We start from the raw sequence: 21,226 nt of genomic DNA on the forward strand, positions 1-21,226 counted from the left end.
CAACAAAGATCCTCATAGAATTTCTTTACTCTTTGATATGCAGACTTGGTGGCGCCCACCCAGATTCCGGCACCCTAGGCAGCTGTCTAATGGTAGAGCTGGCCCTGAATCCACCCCTGCCCTGTGCTACTTACTACTATAGGTTACAGTGCTAATCACCTCAGAGTTCTGTGTAGACTCTATCACACATGGAGACTGTAACATGCATAAATCATTTTAGTTATAAAGAATTTCTATATGAGGGGTAGGTGATGGCACATAAACATACATTGTCCAGATCATTCCATGAGCAGGGCAGCACTGACATTATTTATTTTATATATATATATATATATATATATATATATATATATATATGCAAAAGAAGAAGGAGAAAGCGCACAAGTGAGTATATCAAAGGTAACAAATTGCTAAAAATATATGCTCACATACATCATAGTTTAAAATATTCAGCTTGCTAGCAACAGATATCACATTGCAATCAACACGGGGAGACAGCAGACCAAACAGGAACAAACACCGCTGGATACGGCGCCCACGCCAGTTAGTTTACAGTCTCCACACTGGAAAAATCAGATGTTACACGCTGGAGGATCAGCAGCAGCAGTCATGTGTCTGGACTCTGGTATGCCCAACTAGTTTTGTCCCAAGGTGGACTTCGTCAGGGGGTGTGCTCATAAAATGAGCACAAGTCTCAGCAAAATTCTCTGCCCCCAGGTTAACACATAACACTACAGCAGTGGTTCCCAACCTTTTTTCTCTCCCGTACCCCTTCATTAGGCTTTTCATTGAGGAGTACCCCCTCCTCTCAATTTAAAATATACTTATGAGTGGAGTGGAAGTGAGCGGTATGCGTATCCTTTTGCATGTCCTTATATTAAGAAGTAGTGGACAGGAATCGTGCCCTTCCGTGTCTGGCCGCTGGTTGTGTATTGTCTCCAGGGTTCCCACTTACACCAGTAGGATTAATGCCGCTGCTTCTTCCACCCGTGTCAGAACGGGGCAGATGATCGCTGATGTCTGAGGGCAGCATGGGTAGCTCCCATTGGATTGCTGGTCAGGCAAAAGCACAATGAGATGCTGATGACACTGAAGACAGAACCATAAGTGACACAACATGGTTCTTCTCCATAGCAATGGGACGTCTTCTTCTGCCATCAAAATACTTTTTTTCATCTTCCGCCATTACCAATATTATTTTCAAGTACCCCCAACTGGTCTGCAGAGTACCCCCAGGGGTACTAGTACCCCAGGTTGGGAACCACTGCACTACAGGAACACACAACAAGAACCAGCTGTTCCCTACATACAATTCAGGCTTCATATTGGATGGCAAACACTAAAGATATTCAGATATTCACCAGGAGTCATTTGGATATTTAAGTGTAAATTTGCTAAGATGGGAGTTGTATTGAAGATGGGATGTTGCCCATAGCAACCAATCATATGTTATCTATTAGGTTCTATGAGGTGATAAATAATTAAGAGGAAGAATCTGGTTGCTATAGGCAGCAACCCATCTTCAATAGCACATCTTGGTAAATTTACCCCATAGAATCTGAAGGCAACCATTTGTTCTAGGATCAGTATGAATTCTCAATGGGTAGGATGCTGGCTGTCCTGACACCGGTCACACCGACCTAGGCTAAGAAGGTAAGATACCCCCTTGCCTGACCACCAAACCCTCCCCTCCCTAACCCCCTGCCTTAGTGCCTAACTCTCCCACTCCCCGACCGTAAACGTAACCCTCCCCCATTAGTGTCTAACCCTAACCACCCTTAGGTGATGCCTAACCCTAACAGCCCCTAGGTGGTGCTTAACCTTCCCCCCACAGGTGGTGCCTAACCCTAACCTCCCCTCCATGCAGCCCTAGTCTCCTTCCTCCCACTTCAAACCCTAACCCCCCCCCCCCCCAATATGTGGCTTAACCTAATCCCCCATCCCGGCTACATACACAGCTCACCCGGTGGCCAGACGATCGGAATGTCGTCTATTAGGATTCCGCTATTGCTGTCACAACTCTGTTCAGGTTTCTGGTATGATGATTCTGGAGGACGGTGTCGGGATTCCAGTTTTGGCAGGATCTCAGTTGCCAGTATTTCAAGTGAATTCCCTTGGTCCATCTCATCTGCCCTAAAAGTCTTTTTTGATTTTATTTTTCATACAGTATGTATCATATTATTATTGCATGTTTATGTTGATGACCCTGGGCCCCCACTAGCCTCGACCTGGACCTGTATGAATAGTAATTTATCTTTACCTAAGATCACATACTGTAGCTCTCTTTAATAGCATTAGTTCTGATGATTTTTTTATGCATCATTTATTTATGTTCGTAGCACCAATTGTGTAATTGAACTTTTTGAGTCCCAGTTTTTGTCCATCTTGAGCAGATTGCTTTAGATATGTACATTGAGCATTCTCACAGATCTGGGATAAATATCCGTGTTACGTGCACGTGTGGGTGACCATTAAGCTTCCAGGCATCATGAGTAGATATCTGCTGCAAAATCAGTGTTTCCTCCATGCTGCTGCTTTCTATACTTGGGTACATCTCATCCATCATATCCAGTATCAGCTGCCTTGCTTTAACAAATGTGCTCTGATGTTGGGTTCTGCATCCAGTTTATAACCGAGTACTCTTATCCTCCTTTTCTGTATATAATTTGTGCTGTTCGTTTATCAAGTGTTCATTGGGCAACTTATCAGATCTGAAAGAGAAGATTCAGATTCATTGGTGACTGCAGAACTATATATATATATATATATATATATATATATATATATATATATATATATATATACATACATACACACACACACACACACACACACACACACACACACACTAGTAAGCCCACTCAAAACAAATGCTTCAAAAGCTAGTCTGCAACTTTGTGATTGCCTCTGTGTTTGTGCATGTGAGAGAGAAAGTGATGTAGCTTCACTCACTGCCAACAGATGGCAGTGTTTCAAAGACTCACAAATGGACAATAGACATATATATTGACTGGTAAGCCTGCTTGAAGGAAATGCTTAGAAAGATAGTAGATGTATTTTCACTCGCTGCCAACAGATGGCAGTGTTTCGAAGACACACAAATGGACACTATACATATATACTGTATAGACTAGTAAGCCTGCTTGGAGCAAATGCTTCAAAAGCTATTAGATGTAGTTTCACTTGCTGCCAACAGATGGCAGTGTAAGCCCACTCAAAGCAAATGCTTCCAAAGTTAGTAGATGTAGTTTCAATTGCTGCCAAGAGATGGCAGTGTTTCGGAGCCACACGGACACCAGATATATGTAGATGATTATATTATGAGGTGAAATACCTCCATTTACCACTAGAGGCCACTAGATGGACCAAATGACTCCTTTACAGAAAGTGATAGCAAAATTATCTGTTTCAAATTAGCTTGATACGGTGAGAGGGAGCAGTGAAGACAGATTTTGGAGGTAAGCCGTCATGTTGATAGGCTTGTAACTAGTGTACAATACTTAACATACATGCCATAGTACTGTACAGCATATCATGTTTCCTTTTCCATGTCAAGATAGACTCATACTTGCCTACTTTTAAAAACTAGTTTCAGGGAGATTATAGTTGGTAGAAAAAGTTGGGTCGTGTCATGCGCCACACATTGGGGGCGTGTCTAGTTCCATATATGGAGATACTGTGCAAAGAGATTGTGAATATGGCACCTAGAAGCGTGGGGGTGTACTGATACATCTGAGAGGAATCTTTAAAATGACTTAGATCCAAATGTAGATGAGCCCCAAAGAAGTTACTAAGAGCTACTATACTTGCTTAAGTGGTGGGAAATGGTGATGATGATTCAATGGAAATGTATCTATCTCTCATTCCTTTTTCCCCCAAAAAAACGTAACAGTGTAATGTGGGCTAGGTGACATGAGGGAGATTGCTGTTATTTCAAGGAGTCTCCTGCAGAATTCAGGAGGGTAGGCAACTATGGATAGACTCAGTCATAAAAGAAAATAAAGCTTGATATATAACAGACCAACAGTAGTTTTGTTGCCAGAATGGCTGCGTGACTGGGGATCAAAGAACCAGAAGACTGCTGGAAATATGAGAATTTACTCTGAAGGTTTATTTTTTTATTTATCTTATTTATATATTCATACAAGATATTCTTATTGATACCCCTTTTATACCAAAACTTTGGTGCAACTTGGCCTTTGGTCCCTTTTACACCAGCACTTTCCCCCCACCCAGCGCAGGCGGTTCCCGAACTGCCGCTTGGAGATGACATCATCTCCAAGCGCCGATCGCCGCCGGGACCCGGACCGCTGCGCTGGGAGCAAGCCCAGCACTAAGGTAATCTGCTGGGCTGCCCCCAGCCCCCGTGCACCCCCCCAGCCCTCATCCGGGAGGTGAATGGATGCCGCACACAGGCATCCATTCACCTTCTCCGCTGCCGCCGCTGCTGTCTGCAGAGTATAGCAGACAGCAGTGCAGGCTGTCTGTGCCCCCCATCGAACCTGCCGACACTGCAGTCCGCAGGTTGTACTTCTCCCATTGATGTAAACGGGAGCCGGGTCAGATGACCCGCGTACCCGTTTACACCGCCCTCTACCCAGATACTAGCCGTGTTCTACCCAGGTCAGGACCTGGGTAGAAGTCCCGTGTAAAGGGACACGGCGTGGCCCATTTACACCGCCGCTGACCTGGGTCTGACCCGGGTTTTTGCGGTGGTGTAAAAGGGGTTTAAATAACCTTTACATCTTAAACTGAAACAGATTAAACAAAAAGTAGACCCAAATAAGACACACTAGCCAATCCTTATGTACAGATGCAGTGTGCAACAGCTATTCATGTCACCATCTCAGTAAATGTGCATTATTACCTGTAAATAGGGGCTTGGATTTCGAAAATAAAATTACCTTGGAATTCCATTGGCTTCATGCACATGGTCTGGAAGGTCCATATTTCCAGTCTCTGGTAATAAGAAACAAAGGATCCCACCAATAACAGGGCAACTGCCATAAATAGCCATGGGTATAGCAGGGTGATACTTGTCCAAGAGAAAAATAAGTGGAGCAATTATCCCAGCTATACGGGCAGTCATAGAGCAGAGTCCAACTCCATTCTGCCTGTAAGTGGGAGAAAAATACTCACCATCATGTTTACGATACACATTATACAGTATCAGTTTTCCTACATATAAGAAAGATAGGGTGAGATTTAATAGGATGAGAGATTCAGAAAGTGAGAGATTTTGTGAGAAATCTCCAGTTTTTTAAAGCGCCAATCATCTACACTGCAAAATCAAACTGGTTTTGAGGTGTAAATGATTGCCGCTTTAAAAACAACTGGAGATTTCTCACAAAATCTCTCTTTCTGAATCTCTCATCCTATTAAATCTCACCCATAGTGTCGCTTTTGTTCATTAGTAGGGCAGCTCAGAAAACAATTTTGCTATCATGGATCATTCTTAATCCACCTTCCCTCGCTCTTTCTAAAGGGATATTGCATAATATATTTCAATGGATTTTCTACAGAGGACTCTAAATACTTTAACTTTTTCATATTTTATCATCCCTCCGATTGGGAACAGTAAAGTTTACTGAGGGCAGCAGTAGCAGAGCGAAGCACCTGGCCTGAAGTATGGCGAGTGAAATAACCAAATGGTATACAATACAAATGTTTTTAGGGTCCGTATTGCAGAGCGCTCACCTGACGACTGTAGGAAATAGCTCCGCAGCATATATATAACACACTGAGTAAGAAGACGTTGCTGCAAATTTTCCAATTACTGCAAGTACTGTGATTACAACAGATAACTCTAGAAAAAGATTTCAAAGGACATTTAATATATACTGTTATTATAGAGCTATTATTCATGGCAATAAAAATATATCTGAGTTAAATAGAAATGGATATGATATATACCAATTTCAAATTGTCTGTTACAGGGGCGTATCTCCCAGAGCCAATGGAGTCACATGCCTCCAGGCTTAAGGTGCTGAAGGGGCACCTGCTTTTACAGCAGCACCTGTGTGGATCATAACCGGAACCAGGTGTGACTGTTGCACTTTCGATGGAGCACTGTGATGCCCCAGCTGCTGCTGCAGAGTTATCAGCTCTGTCCCTAAAGCCCTGCTAACACCTGCAATAGGGGACTGGGTGGCTCTCACCTGTTACCACACTGACACTGCTGCTGGGGTGTCAGATGGGACCCACCAGTGGTAGGTGATTCTAAATTCTGCAGACGGCTGGATATCTTGAGTCTGACCCTAGACATTGTCACACAGTGTAGCTGAAACCCTGCCAATTTACTGCAGTTCCAGTTCCTGTATACCAGATGAGAGCACTACTGTATGTATATAATGGAGCATACAGGTTCAGATTTAGGCTAGGTGATTCCCGGTGCCAGGGAACTGCTGGTCATGTGTTATCTCATTGCCATGGAGCAGGTACATCGCTGGTCAGGAACCGCCATGTGGGTCGTCCTGGCCCTGTGCGGCCCCTCTGCAGACTACCGCTGGGAGTTGCAGGGTTGCAGTTTTGAAAAAAACCTGCAACCTGGTCTGAATCAGGCCTTAGTACATAAACCGCAGTCTCTTGGGGGAACAAAAGTGTTATATTCCTGTATAACATTGCTTACCTGTTGGTATTGCAGTAATAATGAGGCAGACAATTCCTCCCAATAAGAGAGACACTGCTAGACTAAGTTTCCTTCCAAAGTACTGTACTATGAATATGGTTCCAAGATGAGCTGGAATTTCCACAGCACCAAATATAAGCTGTGTAAGATATATGTCCAGGCCAAAGGTCCCAACATTATAGCTTAGACCGTAGTAAACCAAAGCATTCGCAAACCTAGAAGCAGATGTGGAAATACAAAGAAATATGATATTTCCCAACGATGACTACGGTGCTACAGTATATTCGCCATCTGTAAGCTCCCCTAATGCATCCAATGGTCCAGTGCAGCTCTGGTGTATATTATCTCAGACCCATTCCAGAGAAAGTCCTGTATATTGCATATACTGTACTTGCGATATTGGTCTCCTCCACCAAGCCACAAGCTGGCACAGAATACTTTTAGTGGTTGTTTAACCTGAAAGCACATATAGAAGCTTGGGGCCCATGTATTTTACAGTATACGGTATATCCCCTATAGATACATTTATATCAGAATATTTGTACAGTTAAGAATCATTCTATATCACATTTATTATTCAAAGAAAGTACCATTTATTCTAGTGTTTGGTACTTGTTTAGTTTCACGGCGGCCGATATATTGGATGCGATATCGGCTGATATATCGGCCGATCCAATGCGATTTTTTACCTGTTCATAACCCCACTATCCACTACGCATGGAGTTGATTTTATATAGTGTGGGGAGCGCAGTAATCTGCGTCCGCTCGCTACACTTCGGGCTCAGTGGCTCGCTGCGCTCGCCACACTATATACAATCAACTCCATGCGTAGTGGATAGTGGGGTTATGAACAGGTAAAAAAATCGCATTGGATCGGCCAATATAATAGCCGATATCGCATCCGATATATCGGCCGCCGTGAAACTAAACAAGTACCCAGTGGGTTATTTCAGTTACAGTGTCTATACTGTAGATATGTAACTTACCATATAAAAGACATAATGAGTGTTTTTTTCCGCAGAGTTGGGATTCTAAATAGATCTATAATGTTTCCAGATGCCGTCAGTTTTTCTTCTTCTAACTTAGAAAATAAAAAAGTGCAATTACTGTCTAGGAATAAAGCTTCCTAAACAGGCAGAATTATACAAACCTAATATTACATGACCTGAACTTGGTCGACAATGAAAAAAGGTCCAAGTGGAAAAGGTCTGCATGAGTATTTTTTGGTTTGTTTCATTTTGTTCACCTTTTCATACTTTACCATCCCTCTGATTGGGACCTGTAAAGGGCAGCAGTAGCAAAGCGAAGCACCTGGCCTGAAATATGGCGAGTGAAATAACCGCAGAACTACGACTGCTTTTTCTTGCATGCGGGTGGCAAGGCCAGCCCTTATGCCAAGTTTTTGGAGTACGCTCCCTCTGCGATGAGGCCATCTGCACGCCCCGGCACCCACGTCCTTGCCGAATTACCATAGGAACTGCCCAGCGGGGGAGCGATGAAATCAGTATGACCTCCAAGGTGTAATATTCAGCACTTGCACCGAGATGGATTAGAAACACTGTTGCTATAACGTAACTACTAAGTTTTCATACAGTATGCAATACTTTGTTATAAATTTGCAACAGTGTCAGTCAATTTTCAACACACACTAGTAGTAGCTCTCTGATATATTCCCACTAAAAATATTGCACACACCTTGATTATGTAGTTAATAGTTTTTTGTCTGATAGTTCTTATCTCAGTTGGTACAGATGGAGCGCCTCTTATACATACCCAACCCATCTGACAGGAATGTAAGTGTCCCCGTCGCTCAGCGGTGGGCAGCGGAATCCCTGCTTATCTCCACTTCAGGGAGACAGGCAGAGTTAGGGGGGCAGGGAGGAGGCGGAGAGCTCCATCAGAACAGGCGCCCGAGCGTCTCATGCGCGCGTCCCCTTCCGGCGGATAGGGGGGGCTAGCAGAAAATCAGATTTTTTTTTAAACCAACAGAGGCATGCAGGAGATGCTTTTGGTGGCCCGAACATTTTTGGGCCACTTTCGACATTCAGCCACTGCACGCTGAAGACTGGAGCGCCAGCAAACACTCCTGAACCTGCCCTGCCATCACCTGCAGCTTTGGTGGTAATTTAACCTGCTAATGTATATACAGTACTTCAGAGGATGGAGGCACAGCAAAAGGCAATTCTAGCCTATACATCCACCTTTGGCATGGGTGAAGGAGGGAGAGTGCCCCTGACTCAATCACAGCGGAGAATGATTTCTGTGCTGTGCAAGGTTCTCCAACCCTTGAACTTACCGCACGTGGCCCTTATTCTGGTTCACTCGCAAAGGCAAATTCCTTCTCAAATGGACAAAACCATGTGCACTGCAGGTGGGGCAGATGTAACGTGCAGAGAGGCTTTTTTGCACTCACCAGTCCTTTTTGCACTCTGAGTCCGGGCAGTCGGGATCCCGACGTTAGGCTAATGACTGTCAGGTTCCCGACAGTCAATGACTATACCACACCCCCTTCAATTTCTCCAGCTGCTTCTGCAAAAGCCTGATGAGGGGAATTACCTGACTCAAGCTGGCAGTGACCCTTATTCTGTTTCACTCACAAAGGCAAATTCCTTCTGAAATGGACAAAACCATGTGCACTGCAGGTGGGGCAGATGTAACATGCAGAGAGAGTTAGATTTGGGTGGGGTTTTACTTCAAAGTGAGATCTATATTGCAGTGTAAAAATAAAGCAGTCAGTGTTTTCCTGCACAGAAACAAAATAACTCACCCACATCTAACTCTCTCTGCACAAGTTGCATCTGCCCCACCTGCAGTTCAGCATGGTTTTGTCCATTTCAGAAGGAATTTGCCTTTTGCGAGTGAACCAGAATAAGGGTCACTGCCAGCTTGAGTCAGGTAATTCCTCTCATGAGGCTTTTGCAGAAGCAGCTGGAGAAATTGATGGGGGTGTGGTATAGGGTTCCGACAGTCATTAGCCCGACGTCGGGATCCCAACTGGCCGGACTCAGACAGCATGGTGAGTGCACCAAAGCCCCTTGCGGGCTTGCTGTGCTAGCTATGCTGCAGGCACGGTGGCTCGCCACACTTGCCACCTATTCTATTCTCCCTCTATGGGGATCGGGAACCCACCTTTCGTGTTTTGACAGTCGGGATCCCGACAGTGGGGAAAATGACTGTCGGGATGCAGACTGTCGGGACCCCGTCCGGCACCCATTGAAGGAGTAGCTAAAACAGAGTGATTCCGCTAAGTATGTGGGACTTGTGGATAGAGCCCTCCATTATCATTGCCAGGATTCAAGGATGGACAATCTGTTGAAATCAGGGCACTTCATTTTGGGCACCATGCTCGATCCTTGGTTTAAAGTTTACATTGTATCTCTGTTTCCAGCGGACACAAGTCTGGTGAGAAAATTGTCAGCTGAAGCGGATTGTGACACGGCAACAGCTCCTCTTTCATTTTCTCCTGCAACTGGGTCTGTGAGGAAAAAAAAATTATTTCCTAGACAACCCGCTGGCAGTGAAGACCACCAAATGTCACTCGCTTGTTCCCAAAGCTTTGGAAGGGGAAGCGGTCGGTGCACTTTTTTATTGTCCTTGTTGACTGTGTCAACATTCGGATAAAAAAGTGAAAAACCCTATGTCAACCTTTTGACTGTGCCCATGTCGACCTAATGCATGTGTCAAACTAATTACACTGTCAACCTATCCCCAGGTCAACCTTCAGGTCTGTCAACCTTTATGCATGTCGATCTTCAGTGGTTGACCCAATACATGTTGACCTTCCCATTGTCCACCCTATGACCCATACCTGTTTTTTCTGTTTTCTTTCCTATAAGGTGGAAGGATACAGAGCCTAGCTCCACCCCTCATTGCACTCGCATTGCCATGAATCCAGGCTCAGATTGGCCCATAGACAGTTAATAGTAAATCAGAGATGACCATCAGGGGGTGAAATCATCAATGATTCCATTGCAGATGATTTTACATCATTAAGGTTACCCATTGATGGTGACTATTGATGGTAAACCTACTGATGGCTATCCCTAGTATAAAAAGAGAGAAGTCTCATAAACATAGGTATGATCATTAAGCACCTCCTTCTCCTTCTAGGTGGAGGGTGGTTTGCGGTGGGGGTGGTGGTGAGGGGCATATATATACATATACATATATATATATATATACATATATATATATATATATATATATATATATATATATATATATATAGGTTCCTGAGGTGGCACTCCTGAGTTATGGGGTCTTCAGAACAGGGCTATTTTTCAAAAGGCTCCAGCAGGAACTGAGGCTTTCTGACAAAATATTTCTTAGATGGACAAAACCATGTGCACTGCAGGTGAGGCAGGTGTTACTTGTGCAGAGATAATTAGATTTGGGTGGGGTTTAACACCTGCCTCACCTGCAGTGCACATGGTTTTGTCTATCTAAGAAATATTTTGTCAGAAAGAGTGAACTAGAATAAGGGCCTCAGTTCCTGCTGGAGCCTACTGAAAAATAGCCCTGCTTCAGACCAAGCGCTGGCAATATGCCCTGGCTAAATATAATGAATTGGAGGATGGCGGCACTCAGAAAGAAATGGAAACAGCAGACCGAATTAACCGACATTTCAAAGCCCGCAGGCTTTTTTGTCAAGGTGCTGGTGAAGAGTTTATATATGTAAATTTAGCCTAACCGATATTCTATTATGAAAAGTATTTATGAACAGAATATATTTATTCTGGATGCTTCTCAAAAAATAAATCACTTACTTGCAAGGCTCTCCCAATTCCCGCAATAAAATTGCCTTTGATCATAACCATACTAATACAGGGCGATACTCTAGGGTTGGGAGGTACCGCTAATATATATGCTCATCATACTGTGTGTGTGAGCAGGGTGACGCTCCCCCATACACTTACTGCGGAGGCAGCCGTTGACTGACATCACAACTGGGCAGATACATGTAAAATCCCACCCAGTTGTGATGTCAGGCAGAACACATTGGGCCAACTTTTCGTAAGTGTGTAATGAACTTACCAATCATCAGATAGGTTGGCAGATTGGCTGGGCGGCTGGCTTGTCATACTAGTGTGTACCCAACATTAGACATGCTTTCCAACAATTGGATCTTGATATTCAGAATCCAACACTTCTGAAATGGTGTGTGGCCATGGGAGTGGGCATGGTCTACCAGTATGTCCATTGTCTTGTCACTCTGGGAACGTGACCATTGTTACACATTCCCCTGATGGGGGTTCTGCATGGTTCCACATCTGCAGTATGCACTTACCGGCCACTGCTGAGATAATCAATGTCATTTTTTGGTATACCCGCAACCAGAGACTGAATGCCCACAATCACCCATTGCTCTTATCGATTCATCTTATTTAACATACATTAACAGCCTTATGTTACCTGTAATAGTAACGCCTCTGGGAACTCCCGCTTATTTATACGTGCCGCTTTCTGGAGGAGCTTTTTAGCCTTTTCATTTTTGCCTTTAGTGAGAAGCCACCGAGCGGATTCTGGAAGGAACCTGTAGTACAGTAGGTCATATTAAATTAATGATACACATAAATAGCATTGCAACCCTATTGTAAAGTAATATGATACTAGCAGTCTCAGAATAGAGCCACATGATTCAATACAGAAGAGAAAAGCAGACCGTGATATTGTCCTATCTTGCATAGTAGACACAAAATAAACATTTTAGTTATATAATTGGTCTATTGAAATATGTTTTGTTATACTTCATTGTCAGCTAATTAACGTAACACATCTTTGTTTTGTGACATAATTCTGACCAACTGTGACTGATGTCTGAGTGTGAGGGGTAGTGGTGGGCTGGAAGATAAGATGCTTGCCGCATCCTTTTTCCTGAGGTAACTGATATTTAGATCTGCACACATGTACATTGGATTATCAGATGAGGGGTGCATTTTTGGGTTGTGGGTCCCCCTGGACTGCTGTGGCTGTGTGGTCTCAGGAGCAACACAGATTAACCCTTATTTTAATTTTTACTTTCATCCCTTTCCTGTGTTTTGTTTTAATGTAACCCATTTCCCACTTTCACTTCTCACTACTTTACCTCTCACTACTTTATATCTCATTTTGTTACCTCTCACTTATTTACCCCTGTTATTTTTAGCAGATTCTCTCACTAACCTATCCTCACTTTTTTCACTACATTATATATTTTTTTCACTTTTGTGTTGCCCTGGGGTCACTCAGCTGCTTTGTTTTGGGGTGCCCCGCACCCCAAGATCTGTACTCCATCAAAATGTTAGAGACTTGCCTGATTAATGAGGTACCCTCGACGTGGTGGGCAAGCCTTTACTTATGGCCATAACTATGCGAAAAACCTCGCTAAAAATGCTACATTTTATTGCAATGTTTAATCTTAATAAATTGAGAGTTTGAATTGTGCACTTGCAACCTTGTCTTTGTATGCAGCAGGGCCGGCGCCACCACTAGGCAAATCTAGGCATTTGCCTAGGGCGCCGGCCACTGGAGGGTGGCATTTTGCCCCCCCGTGCCGCCCGGGTACCTGTCCTGCGGCGCTGTGTATTTAAAGCTGGCAGCGGAGGCAGCGGGGGTCCCTGCAGTCCATTAGAAATAACGAGCGCTATCCGCCGGGCTATGCGGAAGCGCTTCTGTTGTGAAAACACTGGCAGCACGGCGCACGCTGATCTCAGCCAATCAGCGTGCTGCCAGTGTCTCTGCATGGTCGCACCTTTCAATTGCTGTGCACTCCAGGACCCCACCCATATGTAACTGATATTTATCAAGAGAAATATACCGTAAGTCCATTACTCAACAAGCCTCTATTTCTGTAGAGAAAAAACGGCTGAGGTGCAGAGAAAAATCCATGCATCATCAGAAACACCACCCGTCAGCACTGCACAGACGAGGGCCATGATACCGAATGCAACATGGCCCTGACTACCACCCCCTCCTGTTGTTGCTCATTGTGACTGGCAGACTTGCCAATGCCAACACCCCAGCTGGTGTAGCACACATCCTCGCTAGGTACACATAAGGGTACATTTACTAATACCGTGTTCTCACTGCGAGTGAGAACTACACGGCTTTTACCCAGCATTAAAATGCCGGGGACTGCAGCGATGGACCCCCGTTTTCACTGCTAGGCAAAATCCCGGGTGACGAAGTTCTACCCGGTAATTTGCCTTTTAGCATGGGTTTTTATGCAGTGAGAATGGGTCAACCTGTGTCTGCATACCTGGATCTCAAACACGGATAAAAAGAAGGGTTTTTACCCATGTATGAGATCCGGGTATGCGACCAGTTCACACTGCAAAAAAGGCAAATTTCTGGGTCGACATGCTAGACCCGGGAATTTGCCTGCAGTGAGAACGGGAAAAGATCAAATTGTTACAAATGAGGCAATCTCCGCCAGGAATCCAAGCTGAGATTTACAAAACACAAAAATCAGCTGAAATTTACAAAACACAAAAATCAACAGCTGAAATATAAATTAAAATCACAGCAGAACACACAAGTGCAAATCAATAGACCAGTGGTTCCCAACCTGGGGTACTAGTACCCCTGGGGGTACTCTGCAGACCAGTTGGGGGTACTTGAAAATAACATTGGTAATGGCAGAAGAAGGAAAAGTCTTTGATGGCGGCAGATGACTTCCATTGCCATGGAGACGAACCACGTTGTGTCACTTTTGGTTCTGTCTGCAGCGTCATTAGTGTCTCCTTGTGCTTTTGCCTGACCAGCAATCCACTAGGAGCTACCTACGCTGCCCTCAAACATCAGCAATCATCTGCCCCGTGTCAGGTGTCGAGAAAGCAGTGGCATTAATCCTACAGGCATTAGTGGGAACCCCGATGACAGTACACAGCCAGCGGCCAGACACAGAGGATTCCTGACTGCATACTACTCCTCCACTACTCCTTAATATAAGAACAGGCATTAGTACACGCATACTGCTCACTTCCACTACACTCGTAAGTACTGGGGATATTGCAAATTGAGATGAGGGGGTACTCATAAATTAAAAGTCTAATCAAGGGGTACGGGAGATAAAAAAGGTTGGGAACCACTGCAATAGACCATTGGCCACACACGGCAGGACTTCATACCCACCTATGACAACACTAGAATTTATTATTATTCGAACCAGAAAACTCTGAGGCTAATTCAACACGGATCACTAATGGGAGAATTTGCAGTGGCCTGCCACCCAGACAGAAAGAGAAAATGCCCCTTGCCAAACTGAGGGCGAGATTCTCTATCACAGAAATGCGGTAAAAACCCCGTTATCTGGGTTTTTACCGCATTTCTGTATTCTCTAACCTCCCTCCGCAGTGTCACCGCTGCGGAGGGAATCGCCAGCAAAAGCTGGCGGTTCCCTGCAGAAGCCTATGGGCTTCTTACCGCAGCGGTGTGTGAGGAATCCGTCACGGATCCCTCCCAGCATGCCCTGCGGCCGGCGCGTCAGTCTGCGCATGCACAGACGGACTCCCGGGTCATAGACCCGGAAGTCCAGGACCGGCGCCGCATCACAAGGGACAGCTCTTATCGCAAGAGCTGTCCCTTGCGTTAATGACCGCATATTTTAGAGAATATGCGGTCATTAGAAATGCGATGCCGGGCGAAGAGGGCTGCGGATTTTAGAGAATCCCGCCCTATGAGAGAATTGCGAATGGATCACTAATAGCAATCCACTCGCAAGTCCATACGCAATTCCTGAAACATTGAAAGGACTTTGCTGTACATGCAAATCTGAGTAGCTGTGAGGCCTCGAGTAATATGCGACTGAAACAGTCTGGAAGTGGTCATCGCTGAAGTTGCAGACCCACCATTAAAACCCCTTTACCCTTTATTGTTTCTAACACTCCCAGAAAATGGCAGGTTGTCACCCCTCAAGCTCTAGCTTCCTGTCAGTCAAGGGGGACTGCATTACGATCCATTGGAATTTTCTGTCTCTAATCACCCTCACATTTGACAATTGATTGATTTGAGAATTTGCTGATTAGAAATCCATGCAGAATTAGGTCCATGCAGTTTGATTTACTAACTGACGTAGGCCGTGATGTAACAAGAGCTGGGTTGAGTGGTTCAAAAAAAAGATGCTCAAACTCAAAACCATTGATATATTTGAAAGTCTTCGTCTTGTGCTCCCTTGTTCTTCTCTGCTCTAAACAATAGATATTAAGAAATTGTAGGGGGGGGTATTCAATCCCCCTCCGCTATTTCCAATGGGGGAAATAACGTCAGGTGCCTATTGAATGCTGTCTTTGCCGACAACATTGAAGAGGCAAAACGACCCCGATTTTAAAAGCAGCTCAGGGCCGTTTCTCACGGCGACGTCCCCTTTTTGGAACTCGGCAGGCAGGACATTGAATCCCACTTGCTGATTTGCTGTCGAGTAGGCCAAGAACAGCACAGGGTCATGACTGCTGCGACGTCCCGACAGTCGTAACCCAGGGTTGAATATCCCCCTTTGTCTTTCCTGCCAAGTTTTGCATTGTAGGCCATGCACCATTTCATTTTCCCTTCTTTGTACATTCTCTATGTATTTATATCCTTCTGGAGCTATGGCCTTACCAATGACCTATACACAGTGGCACCACCAAACTTCTCTGAATTTATTTGTTGTCATGATCTCAGAATTATGTTACTTACCAAATATAAAGCAGTAATATAGCTGTGGGTGCATAACAGGCTATCTGCAACAGCCTCCAGTTTCGGACGCCATAACCAACTCCAGCTAATGCTATAAGTCCAGCACCAAAACAAACATGGACGGTCGTTGTAGAGTAAATACGCTGAGAAGATCCCACCCACTCAGCAACTGAAAAGAAATCATTTTATTATATTCTCTGAACACTTAAAAAACACTCTCTTGTAAAATATATTAAATAAATCATCCAGCTCTCAGGGGGAAATTTACTAAAATGGGAGTTCTTTATCACATGGGATGTTGCTATGGGAAGCCAATCAGAATCTACTTTGTATTTATTTAGCACCTTCTAGAAGATAATAGATAGTAGCTGATTGGCTGCCCATTGCAACATCCCATGTGAAATAGAACTCCCATTTTAGTACATTTTCCCCTCAATATCCACAACATTTTAGTTAAATATAATCCTAGATGACATTTGGTATTATATTGTGTAATCCCACCTCATAGGCTGCATTGTAAGCTTGAAAATAAACAAGTCCAAATCTTCCCCTGTGGCCCCTATCAGCGTGCGGTTACAACAGCCCCAACCTTAGTGCAAGAGACTAGTCTGATATCTAATAGCTCTCACCACACTCACCTATGAATGGCGCGCAATTGTATACACATGGCCAAAGACCACTTAGCCTACAGTATGTGCGATTGCCCAGGTTCAGCCCAGTTACATCCCCTCAGTCACAAGTGTAGATGCCACTGAGATGTGTCACAGCTCCTTATTGCCCATACTTGCTTAATACTGCATACAGTGCATTATTCATGTTTGTGAGTAAACAAATTATAAAGCAAATGGGCAAAACAGATCTGCACTGCAGTTGGGGCAGATGTAACATGTGCAGAGAGATTCAGATTTGGGTTGGGTATGTTCAAATTTTAGGGGTTATTTAGAGCTGAGCATTGCTGCGGAAATATTCCCAATCCATTCAATTATTAAATGATGTACAGATTGTATCCTGAAGCCGCAAGACAAAATGGCAAGGATCTAAGGGGGTCATTCTGGTTGGCTTGCTAAGCAGTGGTAATTCACTGCTTAGAGAGTCTTCTAATGCCACCCGCAGGGTGCGCAAATGCCCGCCAGTAAATATCGCCACTGCTTTGCAAATGGATATTTTGCATCCATTCAGAGGGTAGCGTGCGGGGACGAAACCATTCGATGATCGGAGACCATTGGATGATTTTTCCCATGCTCGGAAATCTAAGTCAGTGTGGGCATTTAGGGATTGTATCCATTAGAGGTACTTACTGTACCTCTACTGTACGTGACTTTTGTTGGCCAGAAACTAGTGGAAAACACTCTCATACAACTGAGCTGATTTAGAATTAACGATATTGAGAGTACACACCACACCACACCACAAACCATGGTCGGCTATAATCTTCTAACATATGTCAGTGCAGGAAGAAGAAGCTATTGGAGCTCAGGCAGGACTGAGTCCTCCAGAATTGGGGAAAAAAAGGTGAGGCCACTACTTATCTTAAATATAAACTTTACATGATATTATACACTCCATTTGTATCCCCCTTTGCAGAGCCGGCCCTAGGCATAGGCAAAGAAGGCTAATGCCTAGGGCATTTGGAATGCCTAGGGGCACCAGCAGCTTCTGCTGATTAAAATGATATGCAGCATGCCTATAATCTGTGTGTGAGTAAGGCTGTATCTGCATATGAAATAGTGCATTCATGGAAATTACTGTAACATAGCATTCCGTATGCAGGTACAGCCACAGTCGCTCACAGAATATAGGCATGCCTCATATCATTTTAATCATCAGAAGCTCCTTGTGTGTACTGGTCACATAACAATGCAAATAAAAGGCACCCAATGTTAGCAGAACTGGCCAGGAGCTGCATGGCCTATTGAGACAAGATGTATGAGGAAACATCTGAATCCAAGCAGAGGCAGAGGTCGCAGTGTTAGCGGCCGTGCGAGTGCTGTCTGCGGGTGGGTTGGTTGTGCAATAGTGTTCGGCATATGTGTAAAGGGGCATTATGTGTGTCATCTATAAATGCATAAATAATGTGCAACATATGTGTAAGGGGCATTATGTGTGTTATGTGTATAAGGGCATTAATAATGTGCAACATATGTTTAATGGGCATTATGTGTGTCGTGTATAAGGGCATTAATAGTGGACATCATACAGTATGTGTAAAGAGGCATTATGTGTGTCATTATGTGTATGAAGGGCATTAACAAAAGTTTGGTATAATGTGTAAGGGGCATTATGTTTATAAGGACATTAATAATGTGTGTCATGTGTAAGGGGCATTACTGTGTAGTATTATCAGGGGTGCTGAGAGAAAGGGGTAGGGGGTACAAATTACCCAGGACAAAGTCTGATGGAAAGGCCTAGTGGGGGTCCCGGGCCCCCTCCCGTTAAGTGACAGCAGCAGCTGCAGCTCTTCTCCTCTGCCCAGCACACACTGATTTGTGCTGGGTTGCAGTGTGGCCATGGAGGTGCTTAAAATACAATATTTTCTCAGGATTTTTTTCTAAGGGTATAATGTGAATAATGTGGGGAGTGATGTATATAAGGTAAAGTGGTACTACTGTGTGATGTAACGTGAATAAGGGACACTATCGTATGATATAATGTGAATAAAGTTGCACTACTGTGTGGCATAATTTGAATTGGGGGTACTATTGTGTGGCCATGCCCCTTTCCAGCAAGAACACACCCCTGCTTGGGCCGCACTCCGAATGTGTGCACTGTTTCTATTAAAAATATTCCAGGTAGGAGCACCAAAATGATGACTGCTATGATGAGGGTTGATGGTGCTAGGAAAGGGGAGCAGGGTCAGAGGCGGAACTAGTGGCGGTGCTAGGAGGCACCAACCAAAATCTTGCATAGGGAGTCATTTAGGCTAGGGCCGGCTCAGCCCCTTTGTAATTATTACATTACTAATAATCAGAACAGAAGACTTATAATACAGGTTAAGTAACTCTTAATCAGACATCTGTTATCCAAATTATTTCGAAAACCCGTTTTCAGAATGTACTTTTTTTTGCTAAAAGCACTACTGGAGACATCGTAACTGGCACTACTTGGGGACATCTGTAACTGGCACTATTGGGGACATCGTAACTGGCACTACTTGGGGACATCTGCAATGGGCACTACCGGGGACATCTGCAATGGGCACTACCGGGGACATCTGCAACGGGCACTACCGGGGACATCTGCAACGGGCACTACCGGGGACATCTGCAACGGGCACTACCGGGGTCATCTGTAACTGGTACTACCGGGGACATCAGTAACTGGTACTACTGGGGACATCTATAACTGGCCCCACTGGGGAAATCTGTAATGGCATTACTGGGGACATTTGTAAAGGCATTACTTGGGACATGATGTGTAACTGGCACTATCTGAGGACATCTGTAACTGGCACTACCAGGGACATTTATAACTGGCCCCACTGGGAAAATTTGTAATGGCATTACTTGGGACATGATATGTAACTGCCACTACTTGGGGCATCTGTATCTGACACTACTGGGGACATCTATAACTGGTCCCACTGGGACATCTGTAATGGCATTACTTGGGACATGATATGTAACTGGAACTACTTGGGACATGATATGTAACTGGCACTACTTGGGGACATCTGTATCTGACACTACTGGGGACATCTATAACTGGTCCCACAGGGACATCTGTAATGGCATTACTTGGGACATGATATGTAACTGGCACTACTTGGGGACATCTGTATCTGGCACTACTGGGGACATCTATAACTGGTCTCACAGGGACATCTGTAATGGCATTACTTGGGACATGATATGTAACTGGCACTACTTGGGACATGATATGTAACTGGCACTACTTGTGGACATCTGTATCTGGCACTACTGGGAACATCTATAACTGGTCCCACTGGGGACATCTGTAATGGCATTACTGGGGACATGATATATATAACAGGCACTACTTTGGACATCTGTAACTGACCCTACTGGGGACATTTGTAATGGCATTACTTGGGACATGATATGTAGCTGGCACTAAATATGTGCATAAAAATCATTGCTTAGCATTCAAATTCAGAAACCTTGTTTCATGCAGAAATAAAATATATTTGTGTAACCTGATTGCTGGTGGCGCCTATATGGTAAACACTAAGGAGTCAGACAACTGAGTGATAGAGGACAAGGAACTATAATGATTGAATACAGATGTAGCCCTCTTCATCCTTGCAGGGGCTGGTGATTCGACCCCCCCTAACCCTGCCCGTCTCCCTGAAGCGGAGACAGGCAGGGACCCGATGCGACACCTTCTCCAGACTGGGACACGTGTGCATGTGTGACGCACACGCGTCCCAGTCCCTATTGCTGGCGCTCACCAGAGAAGGGGATCTGGTGGGCGCCAGGCAAGGATGAAGAGGGTTACATCTGTATGTTGAAGAAATCTAATAATTTGTGTTCTCCTCAGTTTTATACACATGTTAGGATTACTGTCTGCAGAATTTAAAATTATTTTCGAAGTGGTGGTTCCCATTATTTCTACAGTTCATTTAATACAATTGTTTCTAAATTACTAGACATGCATCGCCAAATCGGGATGCATACCAGGGTTGTTATGTGCAAGGAAAATGTTGAAAAATGGTGGTTGAAGCACTGTTTTTTTAATTTACATTATTGTAGGTTTTTGTGTTTTTGTTTGTTGCTCTCTCTCTCTCTCTCTCTCTCTCTCTCTCTTTCTCTCTTTCTCTCTTTCTCTCTCTCTCTCTCTCCATGTCTCCCCCCCTCTCTCCGGAAATTGTCAGGATAGTGGGAACACGTGGCCTCCGCTCGCTGGGACTGGGGCTAGTTTAAAACTATATTGCCTAAATCCGATGACAAGTCATAACCAGACAGGTATTGGTTAAAAATGTCTCAC

The 21,226-nt window shown here is 44.4% G+C and overlaps 1 protein-coding gene across 1 annotated transcript in view; it reads right to left on the reverse strand.

Annotated features, from left to right (window-relative positions):
* Nucleotides 1-2,474: 2,474 nt before the first annotated feature.
* LOC146079716 (solute carrier family 22 member 13-like) overlaps nucleotides 2,475-21,226 on the reverse strand; it is a 33,015-nt gene continuing 14,263 nt past the window's right edge. Inside the window, exons 4-10 of the mRNA XM_083186376.1 lie at nucleotides 16,283-16,451; nucleotides 12,041-12,161; nucleotides 7,615-7,709; nucleotides 6,629-6,843; nucleotides 5,698-5,806; nucleotides 4,905-5,114; nucleotides 2,475-2,711 (exon numbers count right to left, since the gene is read on the reverse strand). Of these exons, the coding sequence (XP_083042502.1) occupies nucleotides 2,627-2,711; nucleotides 4,905-5,114; nucleotides 5,698-5,806; nucleotides 6,629-6,843; nucleotides 7,615-7,709; nucleotides 12,041-12,161; nucleotides 16,283-16,451 (1,004 nt within the window). The 3' untranslated portion in view covers nucleotides 2,475-2,626. The remainder of the gene's footprint in view (nucleotides 2,712-4,904; nucleotides 5,115-5,697; nucleotides 5,807-6,628; nucleotides 6,844-7,614; nucleotides 7,710-12,040; nucleotides 12,162-16,282; nucleotides 16,452-21,226) is intronic.

The sequence above is a fragment of the Crinia signifera genome, chromosome 5 (assembly GCF_055691185.1).
Source record: "Crinia signifera chromosome 5, ASM5569118v1, whole genome shotgun sequence".
Lineage (NCBI taxonomy): Eukaryota > Metazoa > Chordata > Amphibia > Anura > Myobatrachidae > Crinia > Crinia signifera.